Genomic DNA, 17,516 nt, shown 5'->3' with positions numbered 1-17,516 from the left:
CTGTAAAGTGAATAAGACATGGGAGAATAAGGTTGCATTCCAGACACTGCTAAAAATGCCAAATGCATAATTTTTTAAAATATTGTAATACAGTACATAGTAGTACATGGAAATCTATAAATTACATTTTAATTCATGTTGCTGGTTGACATGGAAGTGTGTGTGGAGAGAATTGCTGTGGCCCTTCTAGGCCAAGCTGGATGTATGGAGACTTATCACCTGAACATTGAGATTGAAATATAAATTAAATATAAACTATAATTTTTATCTTTTTAGGGGCTATACTGGTTGAGCGTGCTGCCTCAGTAGGTGAAGGCTTCTCTCAGGAGGCTCCCTTGGTCTACAACTTTGGACACTTAGTCCCACTAGCCAATTTGACATTTTACAACATCCTGGTGTCTAGAATGGCAGCCACAGTTCAAGACAAAATGGTTGGCAATAGAAAAGGTAACATATGTTGTGAACATTGTATATTTTTTGGTAGATATTGTTGTGAAAAAAATATAGATGGATACCCTCAATTCTGATAACCTTGGGACACCCTGACCCAGCTTATTTTCATTATAACCCAGTTTTCAGGAACTAAATAAGAGTATGCTATTGTGGATATATTTCCTAGGATAGCCTATACACCCCTCCCTGTCAACAGTGAACTTGCAATATACCATTTTTGTTATATCCTTTCATGGCAAATAGCTTAAGTTTGACCTACTTGAACACATGATGGAAATACTGTCAAAGGCCGTGCTTCTGTTCCACCTAGTATTTTGGTGGTAGTGTCCACATAACTCAGACATTGAGCAGGTGTTAATCTTAACCCTTTCTATGTCCAGACCCCTGAAATTAATATTGTTCTGTGTCCACATTTAACCCTTTGACTGTTTTGACCGTATACATACGTCTTATGAGCCAACGTTTTTGACGTATTAATACGCCAAAATTCTAGCGGCTTCAAATCAAGCGGGAGAAAGCTGGTAGGCCCACATGTGAGAGAATGGGTCTCCATGGTCAGTGTGTGCAGTATAAAAAAAGTCAGGGAGTCAGTGGTGCATTGTGGGAATGCCATTTCAGTAGTCCTTGTTCAGCATGCCTAGTGGTAAGAAATATCTGACTCCCCGGCGAATCTGGTCAGTGAAGATGAATTTCATGGTTTTGAGGAGTTTGTGACCGAAAGCAATGCCCAGGATACCAGAAGGAAGGAAGGAAGGAAGAAAAGTAAGGAAGGAAGAAAGGAAAGAAGGAAGAAAGGGAGGAAGGAAGGAAGAAAGGAAGGAAGGAAGGAATTAAGAAAGAAAGAAAGGGAGGAAGGAAGGAAGGAAGAGATGAGAGGAAGGAAGGAAGGAAAGAAGATGTAAGGAAGGAAGGTATGGGTAATGTTACAATTGGGATGGTATATACATGCAGTAGCAGGTGGTGGTATAATGCTATGTTATGTAACCAGGCTGGTAGCCTGGGTACATGACTCAGCACATGCACAGAAAGGCCAGCTTCAACCACTCACACACCACAATAACCTTCACAACCACAACAACCTGCACAACCACAGCAACAACAACTTTCACAACCACAGCAACAACTTTCACAACCACAGCAACAACAACTTTCACAACCACAGCAACCTGCACAACCACAACAACTTCCACAACCACAACAACCTGCCAACAAAAATGCAGAGACACTCATTTTATGTGTGAGGAGTGTAAAACAGGACTGTGTATAACACCATGTTCAAAGAGTTCTACAAGCTGCAGCACTTCTAGGAAAGTGTCCAGTGACTGTACATTTTTATATATATTATAGAACAATAGTAATAAACAACTTTTTGTATTGTTGGTTTGTGTAAACAAGTTTTGTAAACAATATAATGATAATGTTTGTGCAGTTATTGTGTTCCATACAACAAGTGTATATATGTACATTGCACCATTTGGTCTCACAGGCCACGTAAGTTAATTGAAAAAGTAAAATATTGGAAAATACACAAGAAACCTTTGAATGAAAGTAAAAATAATTTTACCGGGTGAGTGGCATTCACCGCTGTTGCCACACGCAATTTTTTTTGGGGGTGGGGTGGGGGGGGGGCTTAAAACAATCAGCAAGTTAATCTTAACATTTTGGTAAGAAAATTTTTTTTTTCCCGAATATTTTGCGACACTGAGACAGTTTCAGAATTGGGGTTGTGACAGTCAAAGGGTTAAAAAACTTCTGAAATGATAGAGAATCTTTTTCTGAAGGTAATGATGCCAACAGTGCAAAATTTGATAGAAAAGTTATGGAATTATGCAGGCACAAGTTAGTGATCTGGGCACAATTTATGCCCTGGTGTTTTCTCTCACTCTGATTCCTATTTAAGCCAGTTTCATTGCTCGATTCAGCCACATTCTTGCTATCAATTTTGAATTCATAATCACAGAAGTTGAGGATTTTCCCTGTTAGATAAAACATAACCAGGAATGATTGGTCATGGTTTATAGCATCCCAATAGCCTCTCCTTACTTAGCGACGTACTTGTTTACCGACGCCTTGGACTTATGACGGGCTCTCTGACCAGTATTCGTACCTAAATAATGTATATTAAAGCTGATTTCCTCTATTCTGTTTATTTCAATATACAGCACACTATTCTATCAACATTTAAAAATATACCAGAAATGTTATAAATGGTGCAAAGGTGACAGAAACAATATCAAAGATGGTTGAGACAAACTTGGTACCATTATAGTATGATCCTCACTTAGTGATGAATTTGTTTAACGACGTGGTCTTAGGAATGGAACTCGGTCGTTAAGTGAGGAGAGGCTGTAATTAAATCAGGACCTATTAAAAAGCCACAAAACAGACTGGGGGGAGGGGATGTAAGAGACCTATCTCTTTTCAAGGGAAATTGGCAAAAATTTAATATTTCTTTTACTTAGATCCCAATTTTAAGTTACTTCTAGTCCTGAAAACTAACAAATTTAGTAGTATATCTTCCATTCTATCAAAAGATATCAAGAATCAGTCAGTAAGCCATAAAAACCAAGAAGACACCAAGTTGCTATTTTTTTTATACTGTATACACTCGCCGTGCAGAGCCATTCTCGTATGTGGGCCAAAATTTACTGCTCACTGCTTATCACAGGGAACTGTTCTCCAAATGTAGAGCTACTTGAGGGATCCCTGGCATCAATAATGCAAATCTATATGACATCCACTCAAAGGGTTAAGGAGAATAAATTGGAACATTGATTGGGGAAAGGAGGCAAGACTGGGCTAAAAGCAGTGAGGTGGTCTAAATCTGGTGGTGTAGCAGATAATCTGATACAGTGATTCCTGAGTGAAGGATGGCAGATACTGTTGACAGGTATGGTAAATGCACTCATTGCAGAACAATCCTTTAATTATAGATATCTATAATAAAGGTTTGCTTCACACCAAGTGTTTGCATACCATTCCTGAGATGTATACATGTTCTCTCATTTTTTGCAAATTCACACTGGCCATCTCCCACCAAGGTAGGGTGACCCAAAATAAGAGAAACACTTTCATCATTGCTCACTCTATCACTGTCTTGCCAGAGGCTTGCCAATACTACAGTTCAGATGCCCCTCCAACTGCAATATCTCCACCTGTATTTCTTTTGCTAATTTGTTTTGTTTTTACATTTACCACATGTATTCAAAATGGTATTCAAGACACACTGAAGAGTCTGTTTTTTTTTTTTTTTTAATGCACCGGCCATCTCCCGTTGAGGTAGATTGATCCAAAAAAGAGATAACACATTCACCATTATTCATTCAATCTTCTTATGCAAAATTAATAGTTTAAGGCCTGATTAAGAATAGTATAGTTGCCATTGACTTGGAATGCATTTACAGTGTAAAAATGAGGGACATCTATAGTTGACACTGAAAAAACCCTGTAAGTGCACATTTGAAAAAGTACAGTGGACCCCCGGTTAACGATATTTTTTCACTCCAGAAGTATGTTCAGGAGCCAGTACTGACCTAATTTGTTCCCATAAGGAATATTGTGAAGTAGATTAGTCCATTTCAGACCCCCAAACATACATGTACAAACGCACTTACATAAATACACTTACATAATTGGTCGCATTCGGAGGTGATCGTTATGCGGGGGTCCACTGTATTCTTAAAGTTTCTTCCATACTCTGCTTATTATTCATGATTATGTTTTTTATAGTAATTATGATTGCTAATTCCTTTTTCTTGTTTTTTGTAGTAGCAGCTTCTGGAGTTATTATCAACACTTGTGGCTGGGTTAAAGATGAAGGCTACAAGAGCTTGACACACGTTGCTCAGGCATTTGAAGTTGATGTCATCATTGTTCTTGACCAAGAGAGATTATACAATGAACTTGTACGTGATATTCCTTTCATCAAGATTGTCTTCCTACCAAAGAGTGGAGGGGTTAGTTAATGTATTCTTTTCATTACTTATTTTTTTTTTTAATCATACAGTAGTCATTCTCTTAAAAAGTTAAAGGGAATGGATGGTGTTTTGGATGAGGACGTATCCAGTAAAGATAATAGATTTTATAATATAATTGTTGTTTTATTAATTAGTTGAATAGAACTTATAATTGTTTTTGTAATACCAAACATCAATGCATTTGATTAAAAGTAATCAAAATAGATACATTCTGAAATTTGCCAATATTTACTAAATCAGGCATAATTACAGATAATACCACAGACCACTACCCTACTTTCCTCATAACAACTCTTGGTAAAATACCCCAAGACACTACTAAAGTCACCTTCAGACTTCACAATGAGGCAGCCATTAATAACTTCACAACAGCAGTAACAAACATTGACTGGCACACTGAGCTAGAAATCTATACAGATATTGACGAATGTTTTAATAATTTTCTAAAAAAGACCCAATACCTCTATAACAAGCACTGCCCTAAAAAAACTAAACAGATGACAGCTAAGAGACTGAACAGTCCCTGGCTAACACCCAGCATTCTCAAATCCATAAATACAAAACACCGATATGAAAAACAGTACAGAATGGGTCACATAACCAGAGACCAAACAAAACGTTACTCGTCAATCCTAACCAGCCTGATAAGAAGGGCAAAAAATTGTATTATGATAACATATTATCCAACTTATGAGGTGATATAAAAAAGACCTGGAAGACCCTATCAGAAATTCTGGGAACAAAAAAGATATCACGAAATAGCGAAATAAAATTAGCAAAATCAGATGAACCCCAACTCCCACCAACAGAAACAGCAAACAGACTCAATGATTTCTTCTCCACTATAGGACAAAACCTTGCCAATAAAATCCCAAGCTCAGATACCCCACCAAATGACTACCTCACTGGCAACTACCCGAACACACTGTTCCTAGCTCCGACTAACCCATACGAAGTCTCCATTATTATCAACGCACTAAAAAACAAGGCAGGAGATTTAAATACCTTACCACCCTTTATATACAAAAAAGTGTCACAAGTACTATCACCAATCATTGCAACACTCTTTAACAAATCCATTGAATCCTCCACCTTCCCTACAGCTCTCAAAATAGCAAGGGTCACCCCGATCCATAAAGGAGGAGACCAAACAGAGTTGAATAACTATAGACCAATATCCAATTTACACCCTCTCTCAAAAATCTTCGAAAAATTAATTCATAAACGAATCTACTCCTACCTCATCTCCCAAAACATTCTCAACCCCTGCCAATTTGGATTCAGGCCTAATAAAAATACTAATGATGCTATTATACACATGCTAGAACATATATACACTGCAATAGAGAAAAAAGAAGTCCCACTGGGGATCTTCATTGACTTACGTAAAGCTTTTGATACAGTTGACCATGACTTGCTCCACGTAAAATTGTCACACTATGGTATTAGAGGGCACTCCCTCAACTACCTCAAGTCATACCTCAGCAACAGAAGCCAATATGTGTACGCAAATGGGGCAAGCTCTTCCGCACAACCAATTACAGTTGGTGTCCCACAGGGAAGTGTCCTTGGCCCTCTTCTCTTTCTCCTATACATAAATGACCTACCAAATGCTTCGCAATTACTCAAACCCACACTATTTGCAGATGACACTACATACGTCTTCTCTCACCCGAGCCCAGTCACGCTAGCCAATACTGTAAACACTGCATTACAGGAAATATCTACCTGGATGAGGACTAACAAACTTACACTAAACATTGACAAAACCTACTTCATTCAGTTTGGTAACAGAGCTACAGATGTACCTCTTAACATAACGATAAACGGATCATCTATCACAAAGCTAACAGAGGGAAAATTCTTAGGAATCCACCTTGATAATAGACTCAAATTTCATACACATATACAACAAATTTCTAAGAAAATTTCCAAGACTGTAGGCATACTATCGAAGATACGGTACTATGTTCCACAGTCAGCCCTCCTGGCCCTTTATCACTCTCTTATTTACCCCTATCTCACCTATGGAATTTGTACATGGGGCTCAACAACAATTAACCATCTCAGACCACTAATTACCCAACAAAAGGCTGCAGTTAGAATGATAACAAATTCTCACTACAGGCAGCACACTCCACCAATATTCAAAACACTCAACCTACTCACCATACAAAACATCCATACTTATTACTGCACCTATTACATACATAGAACACTTAACTCTGATATTAACCCTCCCCTTAAACATCTCCTTGCCAACCTCAACAGAACACATGACCATAACACAAGGCACAGATCACTCTTTGATGTTCCTCGTGTCCATCTCACGCTATGCAAAAACTCAATGCACATAAAAGGCCCTAAAATCTGGAATTCATTACCTGTAAATATAAAAGAAACACTACCTGTTTATAAATTCAAGTCTCTTCTCAAAGATCACTTACTCACTCAAAACCAAATAAATACTGAATAACTGAACCTTATAAATTGTATATCCTAAATGTTACTCACAATTATATCACACAAATGTTAAACCTAGGACCCAATCTAACTTTGTTATTTTTTAAATACACTACCTAACAGAATACTCCATTCGACTAAATGTACAGCAATGCATGCAACCATATGACCTGTCTTTGTAATACTCATTTGTGCTTTATAGTTATCTGTTTACAATAATGTTTTATCACTGATTTCATCATTGCTTAGTTAATCTTAAGTTAATTTTAAGCCAGCCCATAATGCTATGCATATAAGTGGCTTTGGCATGCTGCTCTTACCTGTATTTTTTTTGTACCTCTGTATGTATGCTAAAATTACTAAATAAATAAATAAATAAATAAATAAATAAAATAAGTATGAGCTCATACACATGGATTGAGCTAGCTTGCCTCCTTGAGCTTACGTCTGTGAATGCTTTATGTAGACTGGGCTCTCATTTTAGGTCCACACCCTTTATTGTGCTGTTGAAAGATTTAGAACACCTTGCCTCAGCTTATGAACAGGGTGTGTGAGGAGAGCTAAAAAAAAAAAAAAAAAAAACTCTAAATATCCTTCTTTGTCAGGTTGTTGAAAGGACCCCACCCATGAGAATTTCTGCCAGAGATGATCGTATCCGGGAGTATTATTATGGACTTCATACCAAGTATCACCCACATAGTTTTGAAGTCAAGATGAGTCACCTTACAATATACAAGATTGGTGCTCCAGCACTGCCAGACTCTTGCATGCCAGCAGATATGAAAGTGGATGACCACATGACTAAACTTGTACCAGTTGAACCAGGTGACTATACGTACAGCAGAGAATACTTGTGTCTCTGTCATTAGAATTTCCATTGTATTATTTTTAAGAACACACAAAAAACTAATAATGTAGTGAAGCTAACAGGTACAACCACTTGTACATTATACTGTGCAATATAATGATTAGTACAGTGTGCTGACATGAGTTTAATCTTTTATGATTTCCAGGTGTGAAGCTGAAGCATCATATGCTTGCTGTCAGTCTGGCTACTGAACCCAAGGACCTGCTTACATCCAATGTTGCTGGATTTATTTGTGTGTAAGTTTGAAAAAAATAAGCATGGTGTTTTGGGGAAGAGAATTCTGAAAGGTTTTGGTAATTTGAAGATGACAAGCTTGAAAAATATATCATTCACGTTGGCTTTAGTTCAATTTTAGGGTATTAGGAAACCCCTTGATTTTCTGGACGATTCCACCTTTGCAAGACACTTGAGGATTCTATTACTATTTCACATACTGTAATGAATATAGCAACATTAACATATGAAGGTAAAAGTATATTGAAGGTATAAAGCAACAACACACTAAGGTGTGTTGTTGCTTTATACCTTTATATCAAGAGATTATTTAAAATATAGTGCAGTATATAGCAGCAACACCAACACACAAAGATCATGGATGTCCAGTCCATTGATATCTTTAGAGCAATAACATTGTAAATGCTGTTTGTAAACAAATTTTTTTTCATTACAGCTAAAAATTGTTTGAAGGAAATGTACTGACTGGAGTACATTAGCCGCATGTATATTAAGATATTCATCACTCGCATAGGGAGATTGTGTATCTTCTTCTTTCAACAAACTGGCCGTATCCCACTGAGGCAAGTTGGCCTAAAAAGAAAAACAAAAGTTTCCCTTTTTAAATTTAGTAATATACACTGGAGAAGGGGTTACTAGCCCATTTCTTCCAGCATTTTAGTCGCCTCTTACAACACGCATAGCTTAAGGGGGAAGAATTCTGTTCCACTTCCTCATGGAGAGATCCTATGTATACAATATCAATAAGTTTCTCTATTTGTGGTTGCTATCAGTGGCATGTCATGAAAAATTTGCAAGGGTGAGCAAATGTCACTTCAGTATCTTGATAAAACTGAAGTATAAATAATATAAAAAGTTACAGCACTTTCTCCATGGGGAAGTGAAACAGAATTCTTCCTCTGTAAGCCATGCGTGTTGTAAGAGGCAACTAAAATGCCAGGAATAAGGGGCTAGTAGCCCCTACTGTTGTATATATTACTAAATGCAAAAGAAGACTCTTTCATTTTTCCTTTTGGGCCACTCCGCCTCAGTGAGATACGGCCGGTGCGTTGGAAGAAAGAAGAAAGGTACTGCACTTACTTTTATCAATTCATTTATCATATAAAATAAGAAGTAGTAACATAAAATATTATTTGACTTAGTCATAGTTCAGTTGAATTCAGTTTGACCCTTGAGCAAAGTCAGTAACTTTGCTGTAAAATTTTGGCTTACACTGAAGATTTTTTAATAATTTTTTTTTTTGTTATTTGATAGAAGGACAAAGCTAAATAATTTCTTGATGAGAATTTCTGGAGACTTGTTTTAATTCATTTCAAAACAAAGAACTTGAGTTTTTCAGATACAGTTGCTGCTGGAACTATGAAAATTAATTTACAAATGCTAGTTAATTCATTGTAAGCTTTTACCAAGTTACTCAACTTTATAAAACTTAATACCTGGATTTCTTTTATAGTTTTAGCTTTGAACTCTTCTGACATGTAAGGAGCTCTTTAGCTTTGATCTCAGTGACAAAAAAATTATTATAGTTACACTTTAACCCTTTGAGGGTCGACAGGCCCTCTCCGAAACTCGTTCTCAGGGTCGGCCAAATTTCAAAAAAAAAAAAATTATTTTTTCTTATGAAAAAATAGTTTTTTTTTCTAAACATTATAGGATAAACAAAAAAAATTTACCATCAATACTTACGGAGATATGGATGCATGAAGTTTGCAGAAAATGAGCCGCGTATGGCAACAGCGGCGACTGCCGCTCACCCGGTAAACTTTAGTTTACTTGTATTTGAAGGTTTGTTGTTTTTTTCACTATTTTATTTTTTCACATAACTTATGTGGCCTATGAGACCAAAGTAAGGTGCAATGTACATATATACACTTGTTGTATACAACACAATAAGCACACAAACATAATTATCAATATATTGTTTACAAAACTTGTTTACAAAAACAAACAATACAAAACATTGTTTATTATTATTGTTCTATAATATATATACCAATATACAGTCACTGAACATATTCCTATTAGTTCTGCAGCTTGTGGAACTCTGAAACATGGTGTCATACACAATGGTGTTTTATCTTTCTCCCTCATTCTATCTCTTTCAATCTGTCTCTCTCTTTCTATCTGTCTGTCTACCTCTGTCTCACAGGTACACATAAATACAAGTATACATAGTATAAATTACCTAGGATAACCCAAGAAACCCAGACAAAGTGCTATACTCTGCTTGAAGATGTGAGTAAAAGTGATGACACAGTCTTGTGGCTCTCTGAGACAGAGAGCTAGACGGATAGACAGATAGACAGGGAGCTTGACAGACAGACAAATAGACAGACAGAAATGTTAGTGTACCAGTACCAGTGTACTAGTGTTCCACCCTCCTCCTCCTCTTCTTCCTCTTCCTCCTCTTCCCCCTACTCTTCCTCCTCTTCCCCCTACTCTTCCTCATACTCTTCCTCTTCCTCCTACTCTTCCTCTTCCTCCTCCTCCTCTTCCTCCTCCTCCTCTTCTTCCTCTTCCTCCTACTCTTCCTCTTCCTCCTACTCTTCCTCCTCCTCCTCCTCCTCCTCTTCTTCCTCTTCCTCCTCTTCCCCCTAATCTTCCTCCTACTATTCCTCTTCCTCCTCCTCTTCCTCTTATTCCTCTTCCTCCTACTCTTCCTCTTCCTCCTTCTCCTCTTCTTCCTCTTCCCCCTACTCTTCCTCCTTCTCCTTCTCCTCCATAGTGTAAATTACCAGGAGTCGGCAGCTGTCAAAGTGACATATTGTCTCATTACTCACTCCCCCCTCCCGCCTGTCAAAACAATGGGGTCGGATGCTGCTTCCCTTCCTCCATTCTATCTAATTATCTTTCTCCCTCATTCTATCTGTCTTTTTATCTCTGTCTCACAGGTACACATAAATACAAGTATACATAGTATAAATTACCTAGGATAACCCAAGAAACCCAGACAAAGTGCTATACTCTGCTTGAAGATGTGAGTAAAAGTGATGACACAGTCTTGTGGCTCTCTGAGACAGAGAGCTAGACGGATAGACAGGGAGCTTGACAGACAGGCAAATAGACAGACAGAAATGTTAGTATACCAGCAAAAACAAAGGGAGGGAGATGTTTATCTCATCTTTTGGCATCAGCTCTACCCTCATTTACCCTCATCAAATGTCAGCACTTATCAGATGTTATCTCCCCTTATCTTGTTACTGTCATGGGTGAACATTTATTATTACCTATTATTATTATTATGTATTATTATTATTATGTATTATTGTTATCATTACGTATTCTTCTTCTTCCTCCTCCTCCTCTTCTTCTTCCTCCTCCTCCTCTTCTTCCTCCTCCTCCTCCTCCTCTTCTTCTTCCTCCTCCTCCTCTGCCTCCTCCTCCTCTTGCCTCCTCCTCCTCTTGCCTCCTCCTCCTCTTGCCTCCTCCTCCTCTGCCTCCTCCTCCTCTGCCTCCTCCTCATCCTCCATTCTTGGAACAAGTTTGAAGAGCTTGTAGTTCATAATCACTATCACTATCATCACCAATGCTCACATCTGAGTCTGGGATTTTGGAAAATAGGAGTTTCCTCTTTGATTCTGGTACAACTGAACGTGAACAAGATGGCCCAGCACCAGAGGTGGAAGGCTGTGGGTTGTCTGGGTTTTCCTCACTATTACCCATATTATGGTCATTAGTTTCGGTCAAAACCTCACCAGAACCTTGAAACTCATCTTCACTGTCACTTCCATCTGTATTAGAACTGTCACTGGGGAACAAAAGTGTCCCAATTCGCCGAGGAGTGAGGAACTTCTTACCGCGAGGCATGGTGGAAATTGTGTACTATGATGGCATTCCCACAATGCACCACTGGGTACCAGATTTTTTTCCTACTGCGCACACCCACCACACAGACCCATTCTCTCACATCTAGGCTTATCAGCCTTTTCCTGTGAGATTTGAGGCCGCTAGAATTTATGCGTACTAGTACGACAAAAACCCCTACGCGTAAGACGTACTAGTACGACCAAAACCCTCAAAGGGTTAATGACTGAAAAGCAAACTTTAAAAATTCTTTTTTAAACCCCAAAAAATTAGGAGAAAGTAAATGTTCTAAGAATCATAATGACTCCATATTTATAAATCTGATATTATACTGGTTAAGTTTTTTTTTTTTTTTAACAAGTCGGCCGTCTCCCACCGAGGCAGGGTGACCCAAAAAGAAAGAAAATCCCCAAAAACAAAATGCTTTCATCATCATTCAAAACTTTCACCTCACTTACACATAATCACTGTGTTTGCAGAGGTGCTCAGAACACAACAGTTTAGAAGCATATATGTATAAAGATGCACAACATATCCCTCCAAACTGCTAATATCCCGAAACCCCTACTTTAGAGTGCAGGCATTGTACTTTCCATTTCCAGGTCTCGACTCTGGTTATATAAAAATAACCAGTTTCCCTGAATCCCTTCACTAAATATTACCCTGCTCACACTCCAACAGATCGTCAGGTCCCAAATACCATTCGTCTCCATTCACTCCTATTGAACACGCTCATGCACGCCTGCTGGAAGTCCATGCCCCTCGCTCACAAAACCTCCCTTACCCCTTTCTTCTAACCTTTTCGAGAACGGCCCCTACTGTACCTTCCTTCCCATACAGATTTAAATGCTCTCCATGTCATTCTACTTCGATCCATTCTCTCCAAATGACCAAACCACCTCAACAACCCCTCTTCAGGCCTCTAATACTTTTATTAACTCCACACCTCCTAATTTCCACACTCCAAATTTTCTGCATAATATTTACACCACACATTGCCCTTAGACAGGACATCTCCACTGCCTCCAACCGTCTCCTCGCTGCTGCATTCACAACCCAAGCTTCACACCCATATAAGAGTGTTGGTACTACTATACTTTCATACATTCCCTTCTTTGCCTCCATAGATAATGTTTTGTCTCCACATATACCTCAATGCACCACTCACCTTTTTTCCCTCATCAATTCTGTGATTAGCCTCATCCTTCATAAATCCATCTGCCAACATGTCAACTCCCAAGTATCTGAAAGCATTCATTTCTTCCATACTCCTCACCCATCCCAATTTGATATCCAATTTTTCTTTATCTAAATCATTTGATACCCTCATCACCTTACTCTTTTCTATGTTCACTTTCAACTTTCTACCTTTACACACACTCCCAAACTCATCCACTAACCTTTGCAATTTTTCTGTAGAATCTCCCTTAAGCACAGTATCATCAGCAAAAAGCAACTGTGTCAATTCCCATTTTGTATTTGATTCCCCATAATTTAATCCCACCCCTCTCCCAAACACGATAGCATTTACTTCTTTTACAACCACATCTATAAATATATTAAACAACCATGGTGACATTACACATCCCTGTCTAAGACCTACTTTTACGGGAAGTAGTCTCCCTCTCTTCTACACACCCTAACCTGAGCCTCACTATCCTCGTAAAAACTCTTTACAGCATTTAGTAACTTACCACCTATTCCATATACTTGCAACATCTGCCACATTACATTGCTCCCCTATCCACTCTATCATATTCCTTTTCTAAATCCATAAATGCAATAAAAACTTCACATATATGCTTCAATGTAAACACTTGATCTACACATCCCCTACCCACTCTGAAACCTCCTTGCTCATCCACAATCCTACAATCTTATCTCTAATTCTTTCAATTACAGTATAACCCTACCGTACACTTTTCCTGGTATACTCAGTAAACCTATTCCTTTATAATTTTTACAATATCTTTTGTCCCCCTTCCCTTTATATAAAGGGACTATACATGCTCTCTGCCAATCCCTAGGTACCTTCCCCTCTTTCATACATTTTCTTTTCTTTCAACACACTGGCTGTATCCCACCGAGGCGGGGTGGCCCAAAAGGAAAAACGAAAGTTTCTCCTTTTACATTTAGTAATATATACAGGAGAAGGGGTTACTAGCCCCTTGCTCCCGGCATTTTAGTCGCCTCTTACAACACGCATGGCTTACGGAGGAAGAATTCTGTTCCACTTCCCCATGGAGGTTTTTTTTTTTTTTTTCAACAAGTCGGCCGTCTCCCACCGAGGCAGGGTGACCCAAAAAAGAAAGAAAATACCCAAAAAGAAAATACTTTCATCATTCAACACTTTCACCACACTCACACATTATCACTGTTTTTGCAGAGGTGCTCAGAATACAACAGTTTAGAAGCATACAGCAGGGCCCCGCTTTACGGCGTTTCACTTTACGGCGTTCCGCTAATACGGTCATTTCAAATTATGACCAAAACTTGCTATACGGCTCCCCCCACCTGACTTTCTAATACGGTCACCGCGCCCCACCCTGTTTGTTTACATTCTTCGTGAGCTCAGTAACCACTAAGTCTCTCCATTTTGTCTGGAAACTCCAAAATTTCAAATGTTTTTAAAAGTTATTTCATATTTTATATATACTCTGATAATTGTACTTATGTATACCTGTACTTAAATAAACTTACATACTGTGCTGGCATGCAGGTACACATTAAAATCAGTAAGAGTGTCTTATGTCTCCAGACATCATATTAGTAATGATAATAATCATCGAGTCTCATTTAAATGTCGTATATTACGTTAAATACACATTTTCATTAATCCATCTATGATATTTTTTCAAAATTATATAATAAACATGATACATAACATAAAAAGATGATAAATGCACCCCACAATAGAATAAATAAACATAAATATGAGATGTGGTAGCAGGCGACTTGCACAAGTGATGCCATATTAGAAATGATAATAATAATAATAATAATCACCGAGTCTCGTTAAATGTTGTATATTACGTTAATATACACATTTTCATTAATCCATCCATGATATTTTTTCAAAATTATATAATAAACACGATACATAACATAAAAAGATGATAAATACACCCTACAATAGAATAAATAAACATAAATATGAGATGTGCTAGCCAGATAACTTGTACAAGTGATGCCAAGAATAACATTTTCTCTAATCTAACATAAGAGAAAATGTGTTACTGGGGGCAACTGTAGAAAATTATTCCTTTTGTATGTAAGTAAGTTTATTCAGGTATACACAAATACAGTTACATAGATTATCATACATAACAACATATGTGTAGAGAACCTAGGAAAACCCCAAAAAGTCAGAGTGACTTTATTTCCATTGCCTTCACTCAGAGCATCATTTCTTCTCAAAATGATGTTACATGAGAATGGGAGTGTTCTTCTTTATTTATTCTACCGTATCAATGTAGAGACAACCTGTACACAACGTAACTTGTACACAAACCAGACGTGTACACTTTCTTTGTTTACAAAACTTACCTTCGCCTGGTTTGTTTACATAACTCTGAGCCTGTCCTCTCTCATGCACTCATTCTTTCTCTCACTCATTTATTCGTTTTATCTCATTTACTTACTCCTGACCCTACATTAAGACTACAAATATTTTAAGGTAAGTAATGAGTGAACTGTATATACATTTTATTGCTCTGGGATGCTTAAATATCATAGAATTGTATGTGTGGGTGGGGTGGCCTGGTATGGTAGCCTGGCTGACTACCATACATACCACACTTGATTTCTTACAATAAATACTACTTGTCTCACCCTAGATTAAGACTATAAATATTTTAAGGTAAGTAATGAGTGCACTATGTGTGCATTGTACTTTTTATTCTTTTTTGATGCCTGGTTCTATTGCTAACTTAATATATGTTAGTGTAAACTTGTTATCTAGTGTTTGTATGCATTTGTAAGTGGAAAAAAAGGGTGTTCCACTTTACGGCGGTTTCCGCTTTACAGCGGTAGCCTGGAACCTAACCAGCCGTATAAGTGGGGCCCTACTGTACACATATAAAGATACACAACATATCCCTCCAAACTGCCAATATCCCAAACCCCTCATTTAAAGTGCAGTCATTGTACTTCCCATTTCCAGGACTCAAGTCCGACTATATGAAAATAACCGGTTTCCCTGAATCCCTTCACTAAATATTACCCTGCTCACACTCCAACAGATCGTCAGGTCAAAAGTACCATTTGTCTCCATTCACTCCTATCTAACACGCTCACGCACGCTTGCTGGAATTCCAAGCCCCTTGCCCACAAAACCTCCTTTACCCCCTCTCTCCAACCCTTTCGAGGACGACCCCTACCCCGCCTTCCTTCCCCTATAGATTTATATGCTTTCCATGTCATTCTACTTCGATCCATTCTCTCTAAATGACCAAACCACCTCAACAACCCCTCTTCTGCCCTCTGACTAATACTTTTATTAACTCCACACCTTTTCCTAATTTCCACACTCCGAATTTTCTGCATAATATTTACACCACACATTGCCCTTAAACAGGACATCTCCACTGCCTCCAACCGTCTCCTCGCTGCTGCATTTACCACCCATGCTTCACACCCATATAAGAGTGTTGGTACTACTATACTTTCATACATTCCCTTCTTTGCTTCCATAGATAACGTTTTTTGACTCCACATATACCTCAACGCACCACTCACCTTTTTTCCCTCATCAATTCTATGATTAACCTCATCCTTCATAAATCCATCCGCCGACACGTCAACTCCCAAGTATCTGAAAACATTCACTTCTTCCATACTCCTCCTCCTCAATTTGATATCCAATTTTTCTTTATCTAAATCATTTGATACCCTCATCACCTTACTCTTTTCTATGTTCACTTTCAACTTTCTACCTTTACACACATTCCCAAACTCATCCACTAATCTTTGCAATTTTTCTTTAGAATCTCCCATAAGCACAGTATCATCAGCAAAAAGTAACTGTGTCAATTCCCATTTTGAATTTGATTCACCAAAATTTAATCCCACCCCTCTCCCGAACACCCTAGCATTTACTTCCTTTACAACCCCATCTATAAATATATTAAACAACCATGGTGACATTACACATCCCTGTGTAAGACCTACTTTTACCGGGAAGTAGTCTCCCTCTCTTCTACACACCCTAACCTGAGCCTCACTATCCTCATAAAAACTCTTTACAGCATTTAATAACTTACCACCTATTCCATATACTTGCAACATCTGCCACATTGCTCCTCTATCCACTCTATCATATGCCTTTTCTAAAACCATAAATGCAATAAAAACTTCCCTACCTTTATCTAAATAGTGTTCACATATATGCTTCAATGTAAACACTTGATCTACACATCCCCTACTCACTCTGAAAGCTCCTTGCTCATCCGTAATCCTACATTCTGTCTTACCTCTAATTCTTTCAATTATAACCCTACCGTACACTTTTCCTGGTATACTCAGTAAACTTATTCCTCAATAATTTTTACAGTCTCTTTTGTCCCCTTTCCCTTTATATAAAGGGACTATACATGCTCTCCGCCAATCCCTAGGTACCTTCCCCTCTTTCATACATTTATTAAACAAAAGTACCAACCACTCCAACACTATATCCCCCCTGCTTTTAACATTTCTGTCATGATCCCATCAGTTCCAGC

At 38.1% G+C, this 17,516-nt stretch overlaps 1 protein-coding gene across 2 annotated transcripts in view; it reads left to right on the top strand.

Annotated features, from left to right (window-relative positions):
* Positions 1 to 17,516, top strand: part of cbc (crowded by cid) — a 54,676-nt gene that overhangs the window by 16,919 nt on the left and 20,241 nt on the right. The window contains exons 5-8 of one of the 2 annotated variants that reach the window (XM_070092459.1): positions 277 to 447; positions 4,222 to 4,409; positions 7,499 to 7,718; positions 7,907 to 7,997. In XM_070092459.1, coding sequence (XP_069948560.1) covers positions 277 to 447; positions 4,222 to 4,409; positions 7,499 to 7,718; positions 7,907 to 7,997 — 670 coding nt within the window. The remainder of the gene's footprint in view (positions 1 to 276; positions 448 to 4,221; positions 4,410 to 7,498; positions 7,719 to 7,906; positions 7,998 to 17,516) is intronic. The other variant, XM_070092458.1, reaches the window with a different exon arrangement.

The sequence above is a fragment of the Cherax quadricarinatus genome, chromosome 39, assembly GCF_038502225.1.
Source record: "Cherax quadricarinatus isolate ZL_2023a chromosome 39, ASM3850222v1, whole genome shotgun sequence".
NCBI classification, from domain to species: domain Eukaryota; kingdom Metazoa; phylum Arthropoda; class Malacostraca; order Decapoda; family Parastacidae; genus Cherax; species Cherax quadricarinatus.
This window is presented reverse-complemented; position numbering and strand designations above follow the sequence as displayed.